General features: G+C 37.4%; 2 protein-coding genes across 4 annotated transcripts; both read right to left on the bottom strand.

Annotated features, from left to right (window-relative positions):
- Positions 1-5,058: 5,058 nt before the first annotated feature.
- Positions 5,059-8,526, bottom strand: LOC149047437 (uncharacterized). 2 transcript variants are annotated; one of them, XM_027183139.2, is made up of 5 exons: positions 8,427-8,526; positions 7,611-7,715; positions 6,484-6,975; positions 6,251-6,281; positions 5,059-5,533 (listed from the first exon to the last, which is right to left on the bottom strand). In XM_027183139.2, exons 2-5 carry the CDS (start codon positions 7,697-7,699, stop codon positions 5,105-5,107), a joined length of 1,041 nt encoding a protein of 346 aa, XP_027038940.2. In that variant the 5' UTR covers positions 7,700-7,715; positions 8,427-8,526; the 3' UTR covers positions 5,059-5,104. The 2 variants fall into 2 exon arrangements, with proteins under 2 accessions (XP_027038940.2, XP_089060248.1); XM_089204122.1 differs by having other exon boundaries at positions 8,328-8,507.
- A 3,960-nt stretch (positions 8,527-12,486) lies between these two features.
- Positions 12,487-15,928, bottom strand: LOC113667329 (uncharacterized). 2 transcript variants are annotated; one of them, XM_027183141.2, is made up of 5 exons: positions 15,852-15,922; positions 15,004-15,099; positions 13,812-14,303; positions 13,568-13,598; positions 12,487-12,999 (listed from the first exon to the last, which is right to left on the bottom strand). In XM_027183141.2, the coding sequence occupies exons 2-5, from the start codon at positions 15,090-15,092 to the stop codon at positions 12,571-12,573; spliced, it is 1,041 nt and encodes a 346-aa protein (XP_027038942.2). In that variant the 5' UTR covers positions 15,093-15,099; positions 15,852-15,922; the 3' UTR covers positions 12,487-12,570. The 2 variants fall into 2 exon arrangements, with proteins under 2 accessions (XP_027038942.2, XP_089061193.1); XM_089205067.1 differs by lacking the exon at positions 15,004-15,099 and having other exon boundaries at positions 15,852-15,928.
- Between the last annotated feature and the right edge of the window lie 3,994 nt (positions 15,929-19,922).

Here is a 19,922-nt window from a genome sequence, read left to right as displayed (position 1 = left end):
TGTAAAAGAAGAAAATGTTAACCCTGAAAACTTAAGCCATGAACAAATTAACATGCATAGGTAGGAAATGCGGCGGCGCATTAATCATTTACAAGTGCTGTGAAACTTAGACAAAAGACCAAGAAAAGATAAAGGAATTTCAAAAAATGAAATGACATTTTTTATTGTTTTGGGAAATGATGCATACAAAATGAAAGGATACTAATTAAAATTTTTAGAGTTTAAACTAAGAACAAAATTACATAAAAGGCCACTTGTTTGCTCGTTACAAACACTTCTCTTCTGACATTTCTCGGTGCTAAATCACTAATTACTTTCTGATCAAGGTTTTCACACTGTTGCTTGTGGATAAATTAACCAGAGGAGAAAAATTCCAAATGACTTATGACAAAGATAAAAGATGTTTCAGGTGCGTTAAAAAGAAAACATCTGAATCCGCGGCCCAAAGTTTTCATCGAATAGCTGGGCCCCATAGGTCGTATTCTAAGTTTCTACATATGTGGCAGGTGTTGTGTACTACTTGGATCGACTCACCCATACATGTAGGCGACCTGTGTAGACTTTCCTTGAACGTTCCTATCGCGTAACGATTGTTTTATCATATATTTGTAAGTGCTTGGAACTCTCTTAGTCTCAATACCAGAGCAAGCAAAACGTTTACCTGTCTTAAGCGCAAGCGCTAAACGGGAGCTGTGTCACGTCGTCTAATTAAATCATCGAAGACTACCATATTTTTACTTGAAAATTTTAGTTTCAACAACAGTAAATAAACTCATACATTGGTATTTCAAGATACAATTTTATGTGTCAAGTAGAGTATTCTAAGATATATAACAGTTTATTCTATTCTCTCTTTATAATCATTGTAATTAACTTTTTTGCTTCAGTTATTGTAAATGCTGCACTCTGCTGCGTTCTACTGTACTGTTGTGTTGCGAACGATAATTGACCAATAAAACAGTTCCTTTCTCTGACACCGAAAAGGTGAAATTGTTAGAATGGCGGCGTTTGATTCACAAACTATCTACAGAAGCCCTAACAAATAAGTCAGACTGATCAGAGAGGCTCTGTTTGTTTGGCTACCAGCAAATTTTTGTCTTTTGTTCAAGATTTTATTGTCAGGTTTTAAAATTTTTATGTTCCATATATCAGTTTCACTTTAGTGAAAATTGTGTTGCTAGTTTCAGATTTCCAAGAAGCCACCGATAATCTTTACTTTCAACACTCATGACACTCGAAAGTGATTCGGTAACTGTGTAGAAGGTTTTGAATGAATACCTTGCAAAAGACTGTTTTCTCTCAAAGAGCAGAAATTTCTGCACTTTCACCTTTTCTCGCAAGCATCTGGCCCTTGCCTTTTTCTATTCTTGAGGTAAGGGGTTACTTGAAGGTAAAGTCAAAAAAACAATCAAACAATGCCTTGTTTGCTCAAAAGATGGTCGTTTTGACTTGGAAATGCAGCGCCCATTCGCAAACGGTTAAATCTTTGAAATGGGATTCTGATGGAGAAGACGTTTAGAAGTGACTGTAAATATATGAAAATCATTTATGTGAACTGCGGCTGAAGAAACGAATATGGAAGCGATCCTCGCAGTTATGAACACTACTTAAGCAGTAGTGAAAAATAAGGCCTGGAAAAAAAAAATTCAGGCAGGTACAGGATTTGAACCCATGACCTCTGCGATACTGGTGGAGCTTGTCATTAAGTTGGTTCCTTCCCACGCGTTTGTTACTTTCCTTGAGCAAACATGGCCACAAATGTAGCTGTCTTGCTTCGACTACGGGTATCATCTATATGGTTGTTGAACTTAACCCGGGTCCCGTTACCCCTCGCGCTCTGCGTATTATTTGTCGCTGTCTCAAGCATATTGCTCAGCGAAATTGAGCCAAACTAATGTCACACTTGACAACATTTCATCCGTATTTCCTGTTAATCGTCTTGTGTATAATGGTAACGATGTTGTGCGTTTGTGCCCTTCCTATTTGGATTTGTGTACGGAATCGACCTCGGAATTGGAAATATCGGGGAAAAAGAGTTGATAAACTTTCTTAGGTGAAAAAAGCCAACGGAGCTATGAATATTCCACCAATTGTCTGCCGAAGAAAATTTGTGAACAGTCGTTCATTAAATAACAAAAGAAGATCGATAAGTTTGGCCAATCTAATGCCTGTCGAGAGCGATGCCAGTGCGTATAATCATCGCGGGAGGATTTCAATGTTAAAAGCTCTTACTTGGGACCCTTAAATTGTCGTTCTGTGTGCAACAATGCTATTATGTTGAAGGATTATATTGTTGAAAGGAACTTTGATATATTTGCGATTACTGAGACCTGGAAATATTGATCGAATTACAATAAGGAATTTGGTTCAAAATGGTTTATTGTTTTTATCATGCTCCTAGAGAAGGTAGGGGGTGGAGGTGTTGGCGTTATGTTAAGGCGGGCGCTGATGGTTGTTTCTACTGAATATTTTACCAATTACAGATCCTTCGAAGCTATAGGAATACAGATGAGGGCACTTTCAAAGGTTATTAACATTGTAGTCATCTATCACCCTCCTTCATCATCTGGGAATAATTTAATGAGTTGCTTCATGGAAGATAATTCGCTTCTTGAGGATTATTTTGCCAAGTCTGGATCCTTAATTACTGCCGGCGGTTTCAATTTTCATATCTTCTGACGTCTCCACGACTAATTTTATCATTCTGCTGGAAGCGTCTAATTTGAGACTGCATGCTACTCAAGAAACCCATCGTGCTGGTAATGTCTTAGATCTGACTATTAATTCTGTTGACGATCATGATTCCATGATTTCTGATGACTTTACTTAGATATTTCACTTAATATTACAAGGCCGTGTCACGAGAGGAAACTATCTCGTGCCGTAACGTTAAATCGATCAATTCTAACGCGTTTCAACAGAGCATTGAAAAATCTTCATTGTTAAAAGTTGATCTTGTGGAAATGCCCCAAAGTGTTGAGTTACACAATTCAGAACTATTAAGCATATTGGGTTTCCATGCACCCCTCTCGACTCGCACAGACACAGTTTGTCCAACCGCACCATGGATTATGATGGAGAAATTCACATGTATGCTGACGACACTAAGGTTTACGTGACTGCATCTTCTCCCGATATGGTTGCTGTTGTCTTGAACGTCATCCTCAGAAGTTGTATGACTGGTGCTGCCTTAACCGCCTCATACCCCACCCCGGTAAAACCGAGTAAATGATTTTAATGCGTGGCCAGTTTGTTAGGCCACTGCACGCAGTGTCATTAGGGAACAATGTTGTCACTCAAGTCAAGTCAACTAGGTGTTTAGGCGTCGAAATTGACAGCGATCTTAATTGGAAAGTTCTTGTAAAAGAGTTAATTAAGTCCTTTTCATAAAAATTGAACCTTCCCAGGTCTTTGTATTTCTTACCAACTACAGCGAGGGTTGATTTTTATTTCAAAGTAATTTTACCATCTGTTACCTATGGGTTTGTTGTATGGGGTTCTTGCAACAAATCGCTCTTTGATGAGCTGGAGAGGATTCAAAGAAGATCATCTATGGCCTGGATTGGTACACACCCAGCGATCAGGTCTTAGCCCAAAGCAAGTGGCCCACTGTTAAAGATTTATACGAATGTAGATTACTTATGTTAGCATACGACTGTTTTTATAACTGCTTCTCCGTTCCAACTATGAAGCTGTTTACGAAATATGAGTGCAACTATAACTTGCGAAGGAAATTGACCTTTTTGTTACCAAAACCAAACACCGAAATTCTTCGCAAGTCTACTTGTTACAAAGCCTTATCTCTATGGAATTCTCTTGACAATCATACGTGTGCAATCTCAAGCAATTTAAAAATTTTCTTAAACGCAGAACTTCATGCGAATAGATTAATTTACAGATATGTTATGTATTTTTTAAAATAGGTTAGATCTTTTTTAAATTTTAATCATTTTTAAAGCTTTTTATTCACTTGTAAACTATGTTTTAACTTTTCAATACACGACCACATCAGCTCCACTGTAATTTTTTTATCGTGTTTAATAAATGTTACTGCTGTTGTTGTTGTTTCATGCGAAACGTGAAGAAGATTATTTTAGTTCGGGCATTTCTGCTCACTAGTTTTTCATTAAAAAAAGAAACAGCAACAAATTTTGTCGGTGTTGCATTAGAAGGTTTGTCTTCTTCGGCCAAAATATTTGTCGCGACAAATCATTCGCACATGTGTTGGTGTTGACAGAAAATTTGTCAAAAGGAGGAATCGCTTTTGCTAGTGAAGATTGGCCCTAACTGAAGAAAACGTGACTGGAAAGTTACCAATTTCCTGCAATGCATCAACTTGCCTGTTGTAAACGTCAGGAACTCTACGATATTACAGGCTGGCGGCTCATAGCGTGGGTCATGGGACACACAATTATAATTACTTGACAGACGTCCTCAGTGACGTGAGAGCATGCGACGATATCACTGACAGAAGTTTATAAAAGGTTTCCCCAAAATGATCGTGGTTCATACTCAAGAGGTTGCCTTTTTTTCTATGAAAGGTTTCGACTAAAATGGTTTACACGAGCAAAGGTTTCTTGGGAATTAGGAACATTTGTGCAGCTTGTGCAACGTTGTCGCTTGCAAATATGAGATTGTACTTGAAAGAAACCAATAAATAAATCGTTGTAAAGAAATCGTGTGAATTAAAGGGATTTTTTCAAAAACAAGAATAAGTCCTCGAGATGTATCTTATCGCACAGTTAGCCAAATTTAAACCTTATTTAATACTTTCTCCATTTCCTTACGCAGATGGTGAGAGGTGCCACCTGAGCTTGATACAAAGTGCCTCTCGTCTGAATGTTACCAGATCTGCTTTATGATTCTTTATTATACTGAATGCTCATGTAAAATACGATTTATGAGTAAAGCAAAAGTTAAATAAGTCAGAACATTTAACTTTTTCAAGCACATGGTATTAGAGATATTATTTGTCATGAGTGCTGAGAAACGCATTCTTCCATACATAGCGAACTGACGAGAAGAACATGAGTAAATTGATAAACGAAAATTAAGAGATTTGCATCATAAGACGATTTTATTTGGTTGAAACTCAATGCTCTTTTTAAGACAACTTTTTTTCGGCCTCAGAGAAATCTGCCTTCTTGGTTTCGGATGAGCCACCTTTGCCTTTGATAACATAAGTGGGTGTTTTGACGGTGTAAACAGTGCCATCACTGTTTTTACATTCGCCAACAACCTGAAACACTGATACTTCGTCATTCGGTTTGACACCGATGGATATTTCACTGGTTACTTGCTGAAATTCCGTCCTAGTTGTAGACAAACTCCAGTTATGCTCCAATGTTCCTGATGCGCCGATCTTTACGTCAAAAAGTTTCATCACGTTAAATCCGACTTCTCCTGACACAGATGCACTTGCGCTTCCACCACTGGACGTAGACTTGGAAGAAGTCATTCCTTTCGTTATGATGACCTTTTTAGTAGCTTTTTCAGTGGGATGCTTGTTTATCACTTTCTGCAAGAAGACAAGCTGTGGAAAAAAATGGTTATACATAAATTCGCTATTTTATTGCACAACATTTGGTGCTTCTTCCTTGCCTCGCTACTTATTTTAGCTCCCATGACTACCATGCCCAAAGATCACAAGACAAACTAAATGACGTAAAGGAGGATCAGAAAGAGGACAAACCCCCATTTATTTGCAATGTTTTGTGCAAGTTTTCTTAAGGCTTGGTTTTTTCTCCGGAAAAGGAAAAAAACAATGTAGGAGAGCGGTGGTCACATCAGACTCGCAGACCCGCTTCGACTATCGGCCAGATTTCTCTCTCGATGGTTCCAAGTTTGAATTGTTTTTATCATGATTATAAATACTGAACCAAGTTGTCTGACTCCAGTCTTGTCAAAAATAAATTGCTTGACGTTGTAATGTTTGATTTTGATCATTTGTTGCAGGTTATTTGAATTGGGCGCGGATAAACGAGCCAGTGCAGCCAAGAGCATTTCAACCAACAACATGGTGAGGTTTTGGTAGACTTGTTGGACAGAGAAAATCAAACTGATGACCAGCCAGGGCAAACCAAACAACTGGAGAATCATGCAAATCGAGAAGAAACAAGTAATTAATTTTAATGGGAAGTATGAAGAAACTGCTCTTTCTTGTTGTTTATCTGCTTTTTTGAGGATCATTTTTGCCTCTAAGCAAAGAAGACAGACCATAATAACTGGCTTATTGGAAACTTTAGCATACCTTTTCTTCCGGTTCACAATCTATGGCGCATCTTATTTTAGAAAAAAGAAGAAAGAGTAGTTAAACGATTAAAAGTTAAATGTTTGTGGCCCTAACTTTAAGGTATTGGTGACTAATGTAATGATTTACATGATACTAACAGTACCCAAAACGTCACCAGAATGATGGAACAGCCACTGATAGGAAATACAGTTTTGTAAAGCTACTGATAGAAATTATAAAAGAAACCTTACACCGCTGTGTAGGGTGATTTGACGTCCAACTCCATATCCAATCTCCTATCCAAACCTTGGACTGTGCAGGTTCCATCTTCAGTCTGATCTTTTCCACAGGAGTTGAAGCAGTGACAGTATTTTATCACCTTTTTGGTTTCATCCTCAATGGCACCACCAACGCAGGGGCTAAACTTGTCGTACAGTTTACGAGCTTTCTCGTACCTGTTGGCCCAAGAGTCAAAACTGAAACCTTCGCTACCACATTCTTTCTTCAGCTCTCCAAGTTTCTCGCTGTTCATCTCGTCACATGATCTACCGTCAGCGAGATCAACGTTACATGAGGCGAAGACACAATTTCCCCAAGAAAGAGCAGCGCCTCTGCAATCGCTTTTAGTTCCACACTTTAGCTTATGCCCCCACGAGTCGGATGCTATCCAGCAGTAAGGGCTAAAACCAGCTCCGGGAGCCGACCGGCAAGAGCCTGTCATGGCACAATTTCCCTCAAAGCACCTGGAATTACAATCATTCCATCAAAAGAATGTTCTGAAGGAGAAGGAGAGAACGAATAAATATGCCATATCTAAAGACAAATTCAGTCATAATAGTTTATATGACTATCAATGAAGAATGAATGAATAAAGATCAGAGATGTGAACCACTGATTAAGAAATGAATATAAAAGCGACCTTTGGAGTAACGAACAGTACTAAAGCAGTAGTGGAAATAAGGCCTGAAAAAAATTCAGTTCTGTGCGGGATTTTGACCCATTACGTTTGCGATATCGATGCTAACAAGCTAACTGGGAGCTGGTTGTTATGTTTATTCGCCATAAACCCGTGAAGAGATGAATGAATGACTGCAAATATTTGAAATCATATATGTGAACTGCGGATTAAGAAATGAAAATGAAAGCGATTTCTGCAGTAATGAACGCTACTTACAATCCCCACATATGCTACTGAGTGTTAATCTTCTGTTACATCTGTTTTCTGCCCTCTCAAGATACCAAGATACTTTAAAATCGATCAATCTGAACAGATTTAGGTGTATGCTTTGTAAAAAAGGTTCTGATATATTTCTACTTCGCAACCTGATCTCATTGTTGCCCAACTAGTTTTTTTTTATTGAGACTGAAAGGAACTTACTCATAAGACTTTGAACTGACCACGTTGCAAGACAACAACAACTGTATACCCAGGAGGAGAATGTGTCCAAATTTGACGATTTCAACCATTCTGGTACTATTTTCGCTATAAAAAATCAGCAAATAAGATTGAATCAAATAACTTAAGTCATTGATGAAAATTATGGATAGCAAAGAATTAATGAATGACATTGGCTTCAAACTTCAAAGTTCAGTAGGCTTGAGTATTGTACAAGTGCCAGTAATTTACATGTTCAAATCAGTCCTCAACGGACAAAATTTCCCAAAAGTTACAAACATCAAGAATTACGGAAATCATTTTATATCTTAATTTCTCTGGTACTCTTAGCTAAGGCTTTTTCATTTACAAATGCAGTTTTCCATTCTCCATAGAATTTCTTTTTACACGAGGCGCCCAAAGGCGATCATCTTCTTTTATACTTGTGTTTCCTTTTTATTACATTCTTGGCTTTAGCACGTGTAATGCCGTATTTTTCAAATGAGTTTTTGAGGAAAATGAAACTCTCACGAACCTCTTATAATTGTGGATAACTGGAACTTTAAGCAGTCCAACAAAACAAAAAATTGAACGACAACAACAAAGAAAAAATAAACTGGCAACTAGTCTATAATAAGGCAGTAAAAGGATCTACAGGTCGGCCAAAAAGCAATATAATATTTGTGACAAAAAAAAACGATTAAAATCTTTTGATCTTACTTTGACAACTGCATGAACTATGCAAAAAGGCCTACTGATGCTTGACAGAAATGGGATAGGCGGCAACACGAGGTTTAAACTAACTCGTTATTCACCCACCACTCTTGATGCTCAGATGTTTGGGAGAAAATCTTCACCAGCACTGTTCTCTATTCTCTGTCGATTCGCTTCTTCAGCTTTAAAGGCGAGTGCTTGCACGTTTCTTTTAAGACTTACGTCATGCCCCAGTAGTTTAAGGGTCATAAAACTTGTTGAATGAAAATGCTGGTAGCCACTTGAAATTATGAAATTACAGACACAATTTGTGATTACATTGAGAAATGATGCATATAAAACAAGAAAATGTTAACTTTGAAAACTTGAGCCATGAACAAATTAACATACCTAAGTGGCTTCCTGAAATTTACAGCCGACAGACTTCTTTTAACCTATAGTAGTTAATAGATCACCTTTTAATTCTTTTCTTTGTCAATTGGTAGTAGTTATGTAACTTCGAGGAGAAGATGAATCAGTTATTTTTCTTTCCATTTCCTCACAAAGCACACATATCAAATTGATTATTATAACGTGAGGGCTCCTTTGGTGCTGCCAACACCGTGATAACCTCCCTCTCACACCCCTCTTCCTCGGATTGTGGCTAAATTTTAGAACTTATGCCCAGAAGCTTAACCGGAATTTGGCGACGTTTACATATTTGCTTCTTTTTCCACGTTATTGCTATGTTTGGTTATGATCAGTTTCATTTTCAAGTTTCTCTTTGGCATTCTCTGAAAAGCCAGCTGCAACTGATCAAGAGATCAGGTCATTCGTTATTTCACATTCGTCAATTTTCTTGGCATTGTTCATACGATAAACAACAACTTAGGTATGGCGAATTTTCTATTCAAACCTCTGTTAGAAATCGTCACAAAATTCAATTTTTATTTTGCTGCGAGCAAAGACTTTGAAGGTAAAAGTATGAAATTTGTTGAAGACTGATGAGCGCGAGGTGCCATTCGCACGTGCTTTCCTAGTTCTCGCAATTCAATGTATTTTGCAGTTGTCCATCGCTGTTTAGATCAATAGCTCTACAATCGTCAGTTTTCCGTAGTTTTGTGCGAATTTGGCTTGTTATGACCATCTAGGAGACACCTTAATTGCTTTACTTGATTTTTTTCTCTTCGCGTAATTATCACGGTAATGAAAACTTTCCGACATGAAAGACACGCGGCGGTGCATCAATCATTTACAAGTGCTGTAAACATTGGACAAAAGACTAAGAAAAGAATAAAAGCATTTCCAAACCTGAAATGACATTTTTTGTTATTTTGGGAAGTGATGCATTCAAAATGAAAGTTTAAAAGTTTGAACTATGAGTTAGGTATATAAAGATACAATTATATGGGTAAAGTAATCTATTCTTTATTTATCATTGCTGTAATATGTTTTTTCATTTTTATCAATAGTTGTAACTTTTCGAATTAACTAGGAGAGTTAATAGACTATTACACCGTACTGTGCTGCGACGAAAGAGAATCAACAACAAAATAATTACATTATCTGATGCTAAAAAAATGAAATTTCAAAAGTTGAGGCGTTTGAATCATAAACTATCCACAGAAGCCTTAACAGATAAGTCGGACTGATCAGAAAGGCTATGTTTTTTGGGCTACCAGAAAAAATCTTTGTTATTGTCCGGCTTTAAAATATTTATAACTTTCATATATCATTTCCATTTAACTGAAAATCGTGTTGCTAGTTTTAGATTTTCAACAAGCCACTTACAATTTTCACTTTCAATACTCACGACGCTTAAAAGTGATTCGGTTACTGTGTGTAAAGTTTTGAAGGAATGCCTTGCAGAAAAACAGTTATCCTTCAAAAAGCAGAAGTGTTAGCACCTTCACCTCTTCTCGTAAGAATCTAGCCTCAGTTGTTAGACAACGCGTTCTGTTGCGGGATAAATCTCTATCAGGCCCCGGTTGTTCTAAGGGTGGAAAATGCTATCCATAAAATAAAATTCTATCTGGTGGATAGTGCAGTTTTTATCCACCCTTTGAACAATTGGGCCCTGGTAGTATGCAGTACTTTTTTCTATCACACCCGTTGGATGGTGATTCATTCGTTGGACAGCATGATCCGTCTTCTATTTAACTGGGCCCTAATCAAAAAAAGTGGTAAGGTAATAAGCGAACGTTCCTATAGTTGCGGTTTATCCTATCTATCTATCTTTTGTAGCTTAAGGTGATGAGTTACCTGGAGATAAAGTCCAAAATAATCAAATCAATTTAATTTTTGCTCAAAAATGGTCGTTTTGACTTGAAAATGCGGCGCCCATTCGCAAGCTGTACAATCCTGATGAATAAGACGCTTAGTGTAAAGATTAGGAACTCAGGATGAAAATCTGTAACAAAGTTTTGCGGAGTAACTCCCTCCCCTGGCATCGATTCTCAATTGAGATTGATTTTAGCATGCCATATTTATCACATAATCTTTCGCCCTCACTGCTACAACCCATGAGGGGGACATATAATTCTTTCTTGTAAGATAAGCCCTGGTAAAGAGGTCTAACAACGGAAAAATTCTGGATTGAATGAAAGAGATGGTAAATTTCCCAGCTTGCTAACGAAGTAGTGAGAGATGTTTTTTTTTCTTGTCACGAGCGTGGGACGAAGAAAATATTCTGAGTCCCCATGAGGATTCGAACCTCACACCTTCAAATTTGCGCTTCGGTGCTCCACCCCTGAGTCACAGACTCCATGGTCAACAATGCCATTGCGCAAAATGGGGGATGGAAAATTCTAACATGAAATTTCGCGTGATATTTTCATTCTATTCCTAAATACTTTGAATATAGACTTCTGTAATTGCTTCTTTGCTTTTTTTTTTTGCAGATTTAGACATAGCCTTTAGACAAGATAAGCAAAAACAACAAAAAGACCTTTGTTTCGAAAGGAGTGCTATCACCAGAAACCTCTTCAGCAGGTAGAAGCAGTAGTGCGTTTGTATTCGAAGAAGTTGGCTCCAATTCCTGAGACATAAAAACTTCGACATTACAAGTTTCACTTCCAAAATGGCGGCGTCCACACGCTTCAAATACGCTCTACAAACAATGTCAATTTTCTATCTTTGTTACATCACACTACGAGGGCTTTCTCCTTCAGAAACATTCCTTGGATCAGCATCTATCTCCAGCTCTTTTTTCAAAGGAGAGCGACTTATTCAAGCCGAAATAACATCATCTATCCCGATTAAAGCGAAACAAAGTATGGTCTATTCATTTTCGTAATTGACAAAGACCTGCTATCTTCTGCAATATTCTACGCTGCCCTAATAATCATGGCTAGCGATATTTCTCCAAACCCTGGTTGGACTCGCACATGTCATAGTAGAAAAAGTCCTGTCTTTACGAGCACAAGAAATTCAGAATTTCTCTCCTTAAACGCACGAAGTTTGATGAATCATCATACAAAGAATAACACAATCATCTCTAACATGAACTGCTCTCAAGATCTAGTATATTCGGAAAACGCTGATTTAGTCGAGGTCTGCGAGACATGGCTCAATGATAGCATTGAAGATCTAGAATTTCTTCACTCTGGCTACAACATATTCAGTGAAGATGATTGGATGGATAAATTTAATATTTTTCTTAACCAAATTTGTAATTGTTATGACTCTATGCTGATTTTATGTGATTTTAATTTACCTAAAATCCCAAGGGACTCTCCATGTAACCCCAGTGGTGTCAGTGAGGTACGCTTTGTCGATCTACTCAAAGATCATTTTCTAACTCAAACAAACAAGTTACCAATGCAGGAAAATAACGTCTTAGACCTTATTATTTCAAGTAACCCACAAAGTGTGACAACGACTGAAGTATTATCCGCGCGCAAATGCAGGAATCTTCTCTGACCACAACATCCTGTCTTTTGATCTCATGGCCACGGCTAAAGCACCAACGAATATCCACATCCAAAGCCGATTTTGCTGGTCTACGTCATACTCTGAATGCAATTAACCTCTCGTCTCAGAGCAATGCTCGCGCAAACAAGTTGCTTGGGTTTGTTAAACGAAGCACGCGTCATAAACAAAGTACCATTGTAAGAAGATCAGTTTATTTAACCATCGTCAGACCACATCTAGGCTATGCTACACAAGTTTGGGCGCCACACATCACTCACGCTTTGCATTATAGGATGATTTTATTTGGTTGAAACTCAATTTGATTACAAGGCATAGAACCGAATGTCTGAAATCGTCTCTACGACAAATTATTTTCGGCCTCAGAGAAATCTGCCTTCTTGGTTTCGGATGAACCGTCTTTGCCTTTGATAACATAAGTGGGTGTTTTCACAGTGTAAACAGTGCCATCACTGTTTTTACATTCGCCAACAACCTGAAACACTGATACTTCGTCTTCTGGCTTAACACCGATGGATATTTTACTGGTCACTTTCTGAAATTCCGTCTTAGTAGTAGACAAACTCCAGTTATGCTTCAATGTTCCTGATGCGCCGATCTTTACGTCAAAAAGTTTCATTACTTTAAATCCGACTTCCCCTGACACAGTTGCACTTGAACTTCCACCACTGGACGTAGACTTGGAAGAAGTCATTCCTTTAGTTATGCTGATCGTTTTAGTAGCTTTTTCAGTGGGATGCCTGTTTATCACTTTTTGCAAGAAGACAAGCTGTGGAAAAAATGTTTATACATTGATTTGCATTTTTATTACTTAGCCTTGGTGCTTCTCCCTTGTGTAGCCTCTACTTTTTGCTCCCATAATTAACATATCAGATGATCATAAGGCAAACTAAATAACGCAGAGAAGGATCAGAAAGAGGACAAAATCCCATTTATTTGTGACGTTTTGTGCACTTTTTCTTAACACTTTGTTTTTTCTTCAAAGAAAACCGTGTGGGAGAGATTGGTGATCGCAGCAGACGCGCAGACCCACGGCCAGATCTAGGCAGTTCCGAGTTTGAATGTTTTTCTATCATGCTGGTAGATAATGAGGCAAATTGTCTTACTCCAATCCTATCAGAAAGAAATTACTTGACCTTAAAACTAATGATTAGCCAGGGGCAAACCAACTAGGCGGAGAATCATGCAAATCAAAAAGGAAACAAATAATTGACTTTAAGGAGAAGTATGAAGAAACTGCTCTTTCTGGTTGTTTATCTGCTTTTTCAAAGACCACTTATGCCTCTGAGTAAAGAAGACAGACCATAATAACTGACTCAGTAGACACTTTAGCATACCTTTTCCTCTGGTTTACAATCTATGGCGCATCTTTATTTTTTAGGAAAAAAAAGAAAGATGAGTTAAATGATTAAAAGTTAAATGTTTATGGCCCTATCTCCTAGGGATTGGTGACTAATGCAATGATTTACATCATGCTTACGGAACCCCAAACGTTACCAGAATGATAGAACAGCCACTGAGGGAAAATTAAAGAATACAGTTTTGTAAAACTACTAATAAAAAAGATGAAAAGAGCCTTACATCGCTGTGTAGGGTGATTTGACGTCCAACTCCATATCCAATCTCCTATCCAAACCTTGGACTGTACAGGTGCCATCTTCAGTCTGATCTTTTCCACAGGAGTTGAGGCAGTGACAGTATTTTATAACCTTTTTGGTTTGTTCCTCAATGGCACCACCGACGCAGGGGCTAAACTTGTCGTACAGTTTACGAGCTTTTTCGTACCTGTTGGCCCAAGAGTCAAAACTGAAACCTTTGCTACCACATTCTTTCTTCAGCTCTCCACGTTTCTCCCTGTTCATCCGGTCACAGGATCTTCCGCTACCGCGATCAAAAGCACATGAGGCGAAGACACAATTTCCCCAATTAAGAGCAGCGTCTCTGCAATCACTTTTAGTCCCACACTTTAGCTTATGCCCCCACGAGTCGGATGCTATCCAGCAGTAAGGGCTAAAACCAGCTCCAGGAGCCGACCGGCAAGAGCCTGTCATGGCACAATTTCCCTCAAAGCACCTGGAATTACGATCATTTCATCAAAAGCCTGCTCTGGAGGAGAGAACGAATAAATATGCCATATCCAAAGACAGTTTTAGTGGTGGATTATGATATTAATGAAATTGTGATAATAGTCATGAAAGGAGGGCATTGACCCTAGAACACTACCATACTAACAGCTAAAAATGAAAAAATATGCTTATTCTTAAATCAATAGTTTATATGACTGTGAATATATAAAGATCACACTTGTCAATTGCTAATGGATGTAAAAGCGACCTTCGTGGCAATGAAAATTACTTAACCAGTACTGAAAATAGGGCCTTAAGAAAGTTTAAGCCCGTACAAGATTTGAACCCATTTCGTCTGCGATACCGATACTAACAAGCTAACTAGGAGCTAGGCATTATGTTGATTCGCCATAAACCCGTGGAGTGATAACTTAATGCCTGTGAATATTTGAAATCATATATGTGTACTGCTGATTAATAAAATAAAAATGAGAGCGATCTTCGTGGCTTAACTACTTTCATTCCCTCTATACGCTAATGAGTTTTCTGTTACATCTGTTTTCTACCCTCTCAAGATACTTTGAAATCGATCAATCTGAACAGATTTCGTTGTATGCTTTATAAAACAGTTCTAATATATTTTTACTTCGCAATCTGATCTAACTGTTACCTAACTAGCTTTTGGTAATGAGACTGAAAGAACTTACTCATAAGATTTTGACCTGACCAAGTTGCAGGACAACAACACCAGTATACCCAGGAGGAGAATGTGCCCAGTTTTGATTATTTCAACCATTCTGGTACTATTGTCGGTTGTAAAAAAAATCGGCATATAAGATTGATTTAAATAACTCGAGCGATTGATTAAATTTATGGATAGCAAAGAATTAGTAAATGACATTGACTTCAAACTTCAAAGTTTAGTATATGTTTAAATCCTACAAATTATTTTAAAGTCTTTTTTTTCAGTCTTCAATCGACAAAATTTCACAAAAAGTTACAAACATCAAGAACTACTCAGTTCATTTTATACCTTAATTTCTCTGATACTCTTAGACACGGCTTTCTCATTTACAAATGCAATTTTCCATGCTCTATGGAATTTTTTTTTTTTCACACGAGGCGCTAAAAGGTGATCATCTTCTTTTATACTTGTGTTTGCTTTTAATTATACTCTTGTCTTTAGCACGTGTAATGCCGTATTTTTCGAATAAGTTTTTGAGAAAAAAAGATCTCTCGAACCGCTTATAATTGTAGATAACTAGAACTTTCGGTAGATAACTAGAACTTTCAGCAGTCCAACAAAAGAAAAAAAAACTGGACAACAACAACAACAACAAAAAAAAAAACAAAAGTGCCAACTAGTCTATAATCAGGCAGTAAAAGGATCTACAGATCAGCCAAAAAGCAATGTAAAATTTGTGAAAAAACCAACGAGTAAAGTATATTGATCTTATTTGACAACTGAATAAACCACACAAAAAGGCCTACTAATGCTTGACAGAAATGGGATAGGCGGCAACACGAGGCTTAAACTAACTGGTTATTCACCCACCAATCTTGATGCTCAGATGATTGGGAGAAAATCTTCACCAACACTGTCCTCTATTCTCTGTGCAGTTGCTTCTTCATTTTAAAAGACTTTTAAGACTTACGACATCCCCCAATAATTTAAGGGTCATAAAACTTGTTGAATGAAATGCTGGTAGCCACTTGAAATTATGAAATTACGGACGCAATTTGTGATTGCTTTGAGAAATGATGCATATAAAACAAGAGAAAATGTTAAAACTCCGAAAACTTGAGCCATGAAAAAATTAACATGCGCAGGTGGCTTCCTGAAGTTTATAGCCGACAGACTTTAAACCTTTCGTAGTTAATAGATCACCTTTTAATTCTTTTCTCTGTCAATTGATAGACGTTATGTTGCTTCGAGGAGAAGATGAATCAGTTCTTTTTCTTTCTATTTCCCCACAAAGCACACCTATGAAATTGATCATTATAACGTGAGGGCTCTCGTGTTACCCCCAACCCCATGATAACTTTTCTCTCTAGAATTTATGCCTTGCAGCTTAACCGGAATTTGGCGAGCTCTACATATTTTTCTCCTCCTTTGATCAGTTTCATTTTCAAGTTTCTCTTTGGCATTCTCTGAAAAGCCAGCTGTAACTGATCAAGAGATCAGGTCATTCGTTATTTCACATTCATTAATTTTCTTGACATTGTTCATACGATAAACAATAACTCAGGTATGGCGAATTGCCTATGCAAGCCTTTGCAAGAAATGGTTACAAACCTCAATTTTTTTTTCGCTGCGAGCCAAAGTCTTCTTTTCTTCACTGAATGGAAAAAGGGGCTAAGACTTGGAAGGTCAATGTATGAAATTTATTGACGACTGAAGAGCAAGCGTTGCCATTCTCAGGTGTTTTCTTATTTCTCGCAAGTCAATGAATATCGGTGTTTACATCAATAGCTCTAAAATCGTCACTTTTCGGTAATTTTGTGCAATTTTTTTTGTTATGAACATATAGGAGACACCTTAATCACTTTACTTTATTTCCCTCTCTTAGCGTACTTATTACGGTAATGAAAACTTTCCGATAAGCAGGACTTGCGGCGGCGCATCAATCATTTACAGGTGCTGTGAACCTTGGAATAAAGAACAAGAAAGGAATAAAGTCATTTCTAAAATTGAAATGACATTTTTTATTACTTTGGGAAATGATGCATTTAAAATGAAAGTTTGAAAGTTTGAGCTATGAATTAGGTATTTAAAGATACACTTTTATGGGCGAAGTAGTCTATTCTTAATTCACCATTGTTGTAATTTGTTGTTGTTGTTGCTTTTTATCAGTAACTGTAAATTTACTCAGAATAGCCATCTAGGAGAGTTAATAAACTACTGCACCTTACTGTGCTGTGAAAGACAATCAACGATAGAGTAATTACATGATCTGATACTAGAAAAATGAAATTTAAAAAATTGAGGCGTTTGAATCATGAACCATCCACAGAAGCCTTAAAAAATAAGTCGGACTGATCAACTCTGATCAGAAAGGCTGTGTTTTTTTGGCTACCAGAAAATCCTTTTTATTGTCCAGTTTTAAAATTTTTATAAGTTCCATATATCATTCCTACTTAACTGAAAATTGTGTTGCTAGTTTTAGATTTTCAATTGATAATTTTCACTTTCAATAATCACGATACTCAATAGTGATTCGGTTACTGTGTATAAAGTTTTGAATGAATACTTAGCAGAAAAAATGTTTTCTTTCAAAGAGCAGAAATGTGTGCACCTTCACCTTTTCTCGTACGAATCAGGCCCCAATTGTAAGACAAAGCGTTCTGTTGGATAAATGTCTATCAGACCCAGATTTTCGAAACGTGGATAACGTTATCCATTGGAAAAATTTACATCCAGTGGATAGTGCAGTACGTTATGTTAACACTTGTCCGCTGGATGGCAATTTATCCGTTGGATAGTGTTATTCGCCCTTTAAACAACTGAGCCCTAGTGGTACGCAATACGTTTTGCTATCACATCCGCTCGATGGTTATTTATTCGTTGGATAGCGCAATCCGTCTTCTATTTAACTAGGTTCTAGTAAAACGTTCCTATAACTGCTGTTTATCAGTTTATCCTTCTTCTATAACCTGAGGTGATGAGTTCACTGGAAGTAAAGTCCAATAACAATCACATCAATGCCGTTTTTGCCCCAAAATGGTAGTTTCGATAGGACCCCTATCACTAGAAACTTTTCCAGCTAGTAAAATCAGTAGTACATCTGTATTAGGAGGAGTTGGCTCCAATTCTTGAGACATGAAAAACAAGTTTAGGGTTACGCAGACAACAATTAGCCAATGACTGTAAGAAGAATATTACCATGGCGGAATTTCAAGAAGTGACCAGCGGTATTTCCAAAGAGGTTTTTTTTTCCTACACTTTTATTTTTTAAAGAAAGTTATCCTGGAGACAGGGATCACCCAAAGCAATTGAAAGTTATTTGAAATTTCATTTTGAAGCTTCCAAGAGTGTATTTGAGGCGAACTTTGAATAATGATGCCTCATCCGAATATTCTCTAGGTCTGACAACGGATTTTGGAAAAATGAATAAAGGAGCAGGGCCTTCTTTTCAGAAGACTGCCTTCTTTTCATGCTCGAGGTTTCTCCAAACCTTGTTTTTTCGATCAAATTCAAGTCGATTTGTTAAATTTATTTTTTCAAAAAAAAAATTTATAAAAATCCTGAAAAGCAGTTGAGTTATCTAGAAAAGTTTTCTCATTAAAAAGTTCAGCAGCTATCAGGTTGTCACAAATCTCGCGAGCGATCTTTCCGCGGTAACCAGTTCCGCAAGGATCCGGAGATCCTATTGCCTTTGGTTGAACACTCGCCTTTGTCAATACTCGCCTTTTAATGCTGTTTTTTCGACATGTTCGGATGTAGACGAGTTAATCTCTGGTAATAAAACCATTAATTGAAAGAAGAAAAAGCCCGTAAATAAAACCAAGTAAAGCCAGAACCAAAGAAGCGTAAAATTTGTAAATGGTCTGATCACAAAAGTAGTATGTGTTCAACACCTTAACATGCCCTGTGAATACTATCGTCTCAAACGAAACGCGTAAAAAGATTATTTTAGTTCGTGCGTGCATTGCTGCCCACTTGCCTTTCTTTTAAAAAAATCAAAAACAACAAATTTTGTTGGTGGTGCGTTAGAAGATTTGTCCTCTTCGGCCAAAATTTTTGTCGCGACAAATCATCCGCACATGTTAAGTGCCAGTGATGACGGAAAATTTGTCAAAAGGAACAATCGTTTTTGCCAGTGCAGGTAGGCCCCAACTGAAGAAAACGTGACTTGGAAGCTATCACTTTCCTGCAATGCACCAAATCGCCTGTTGTGAACGTCAGGAACTCTAAGATATTACAAGCTAACGGCTTACAGCGTGAGTCATGGGTCGCACAATTCTAATTACTTGACAGACGTCCTCAGTGACGTGAATGCATGCAACGATATTATTGACAGAAGTTTATAAAAGGTTTTCCCAAAATGATTGTGGTTCATACGCAATAGGTTGCCTTTTTTTCTATGAAAGGTTTTAACTCAGGTGGTTTCCACGGGTTAAAGTTTCTGTGGAATTTTGAACATTTGTGCAGCTTGCGCAACGTTATCGCCTTCAAATGTGAGACTGTACTTGAAAGAAACCATTAAGGAAATAGTTATGAAGAAATCGTGTGAATAAAAAGGGATTTTTTCAAAAACATGAGTTCTAGAGATGTGTCTAATCGCACAGTTAACCAAATTTAAAGAAAATTTAATGCTTTCTCAATCTTTTTTTCTCCCTGCACAGATGGTGAGAGGTGCCCCTGAGGTTGATAAAAAGTTCCTTCGTCTGAATTTTATCAGATCTTCTTTATGGTCCTTTATTACTCTGAATGCTCATGTAAATGTGATTTATACTGGCTGGTATAATCAAAGAAAAAGTTCAATACGTCAGAATTATTCTAAAAGCACATGGTATTAGAGATAGTATTTGCAATTAGTGCCGAGAAACGCATTTTTCCATATATAGCGAACTGACGAGAATAACATGAGTAAATACATCAACGAAAATAAAAACACCACGCTTT

The sequence above is a fragment of the Pocillopora damicornis genome, chromosome 4 (genome assembly GCF_964200805.1).
Source record: "Pocillopora damicornis chromosome 4, jaPocDami1.2, whole genome shotgun sequence".
NCBI lineage: Eukaryota > Metazoa > Cnidaria > Anthozoa > Scleractinia > Pocilloporidae > Pocillopora > Pocillopora damicornis.
The sequence above is the reverse complement of the archived record's forward strand: the minus strand, read 5'-3'. Positions and strand labels throughout refer to the sequence as shown.

What these genes read in the sequence shown, in the direction of transcription:
- LOC149047437 (XM_089204122.1), bottom strand. An exon ending in GTCAGTTCAAAGTCTTATGA is followed by an intron (nt 6,976 to 7,610) that starts GTAAGTTCCTTT and finishes TTGTAATTCCAG; the next exon opens with GTGCTTTGAGGGAAATTGTG. An exon ending in AAATCACCCTACACAGCGGT is followed by an intron (nt 6,282 to 6,483) that starts GTAAGGTTTCTT and finishes TTCTAAAATAAG; the next exon opens with ATGCGCCATAGATTGTGAAC.
- LOC113667329 (XM_027183141.2), bottom strand. Translation starts at nt 15,092, where the DNA reads ATGGTTGAAATAATCAAAACTGGGCACATTCTCCTCCTGGGTATACTG. An exon ending in GTCAGGTCAAAATCTTATGA is followed by an intron (nt 14,304 to 15,003) that starts GTAAGTTCTTTC and finishes TCGTAATTCCAG; the next exon opens with GTGCTTTGAGGGAAATTGTG. An exon ending in AAATCACCCTACACAGCGAT is followed by an intron (nt 13,599 to 13,811) that starts GTAAGGCTCTTT and finishes TAAAAAATAAAG; the next exon opens with ATGCGCCATAGATTGTAAAC.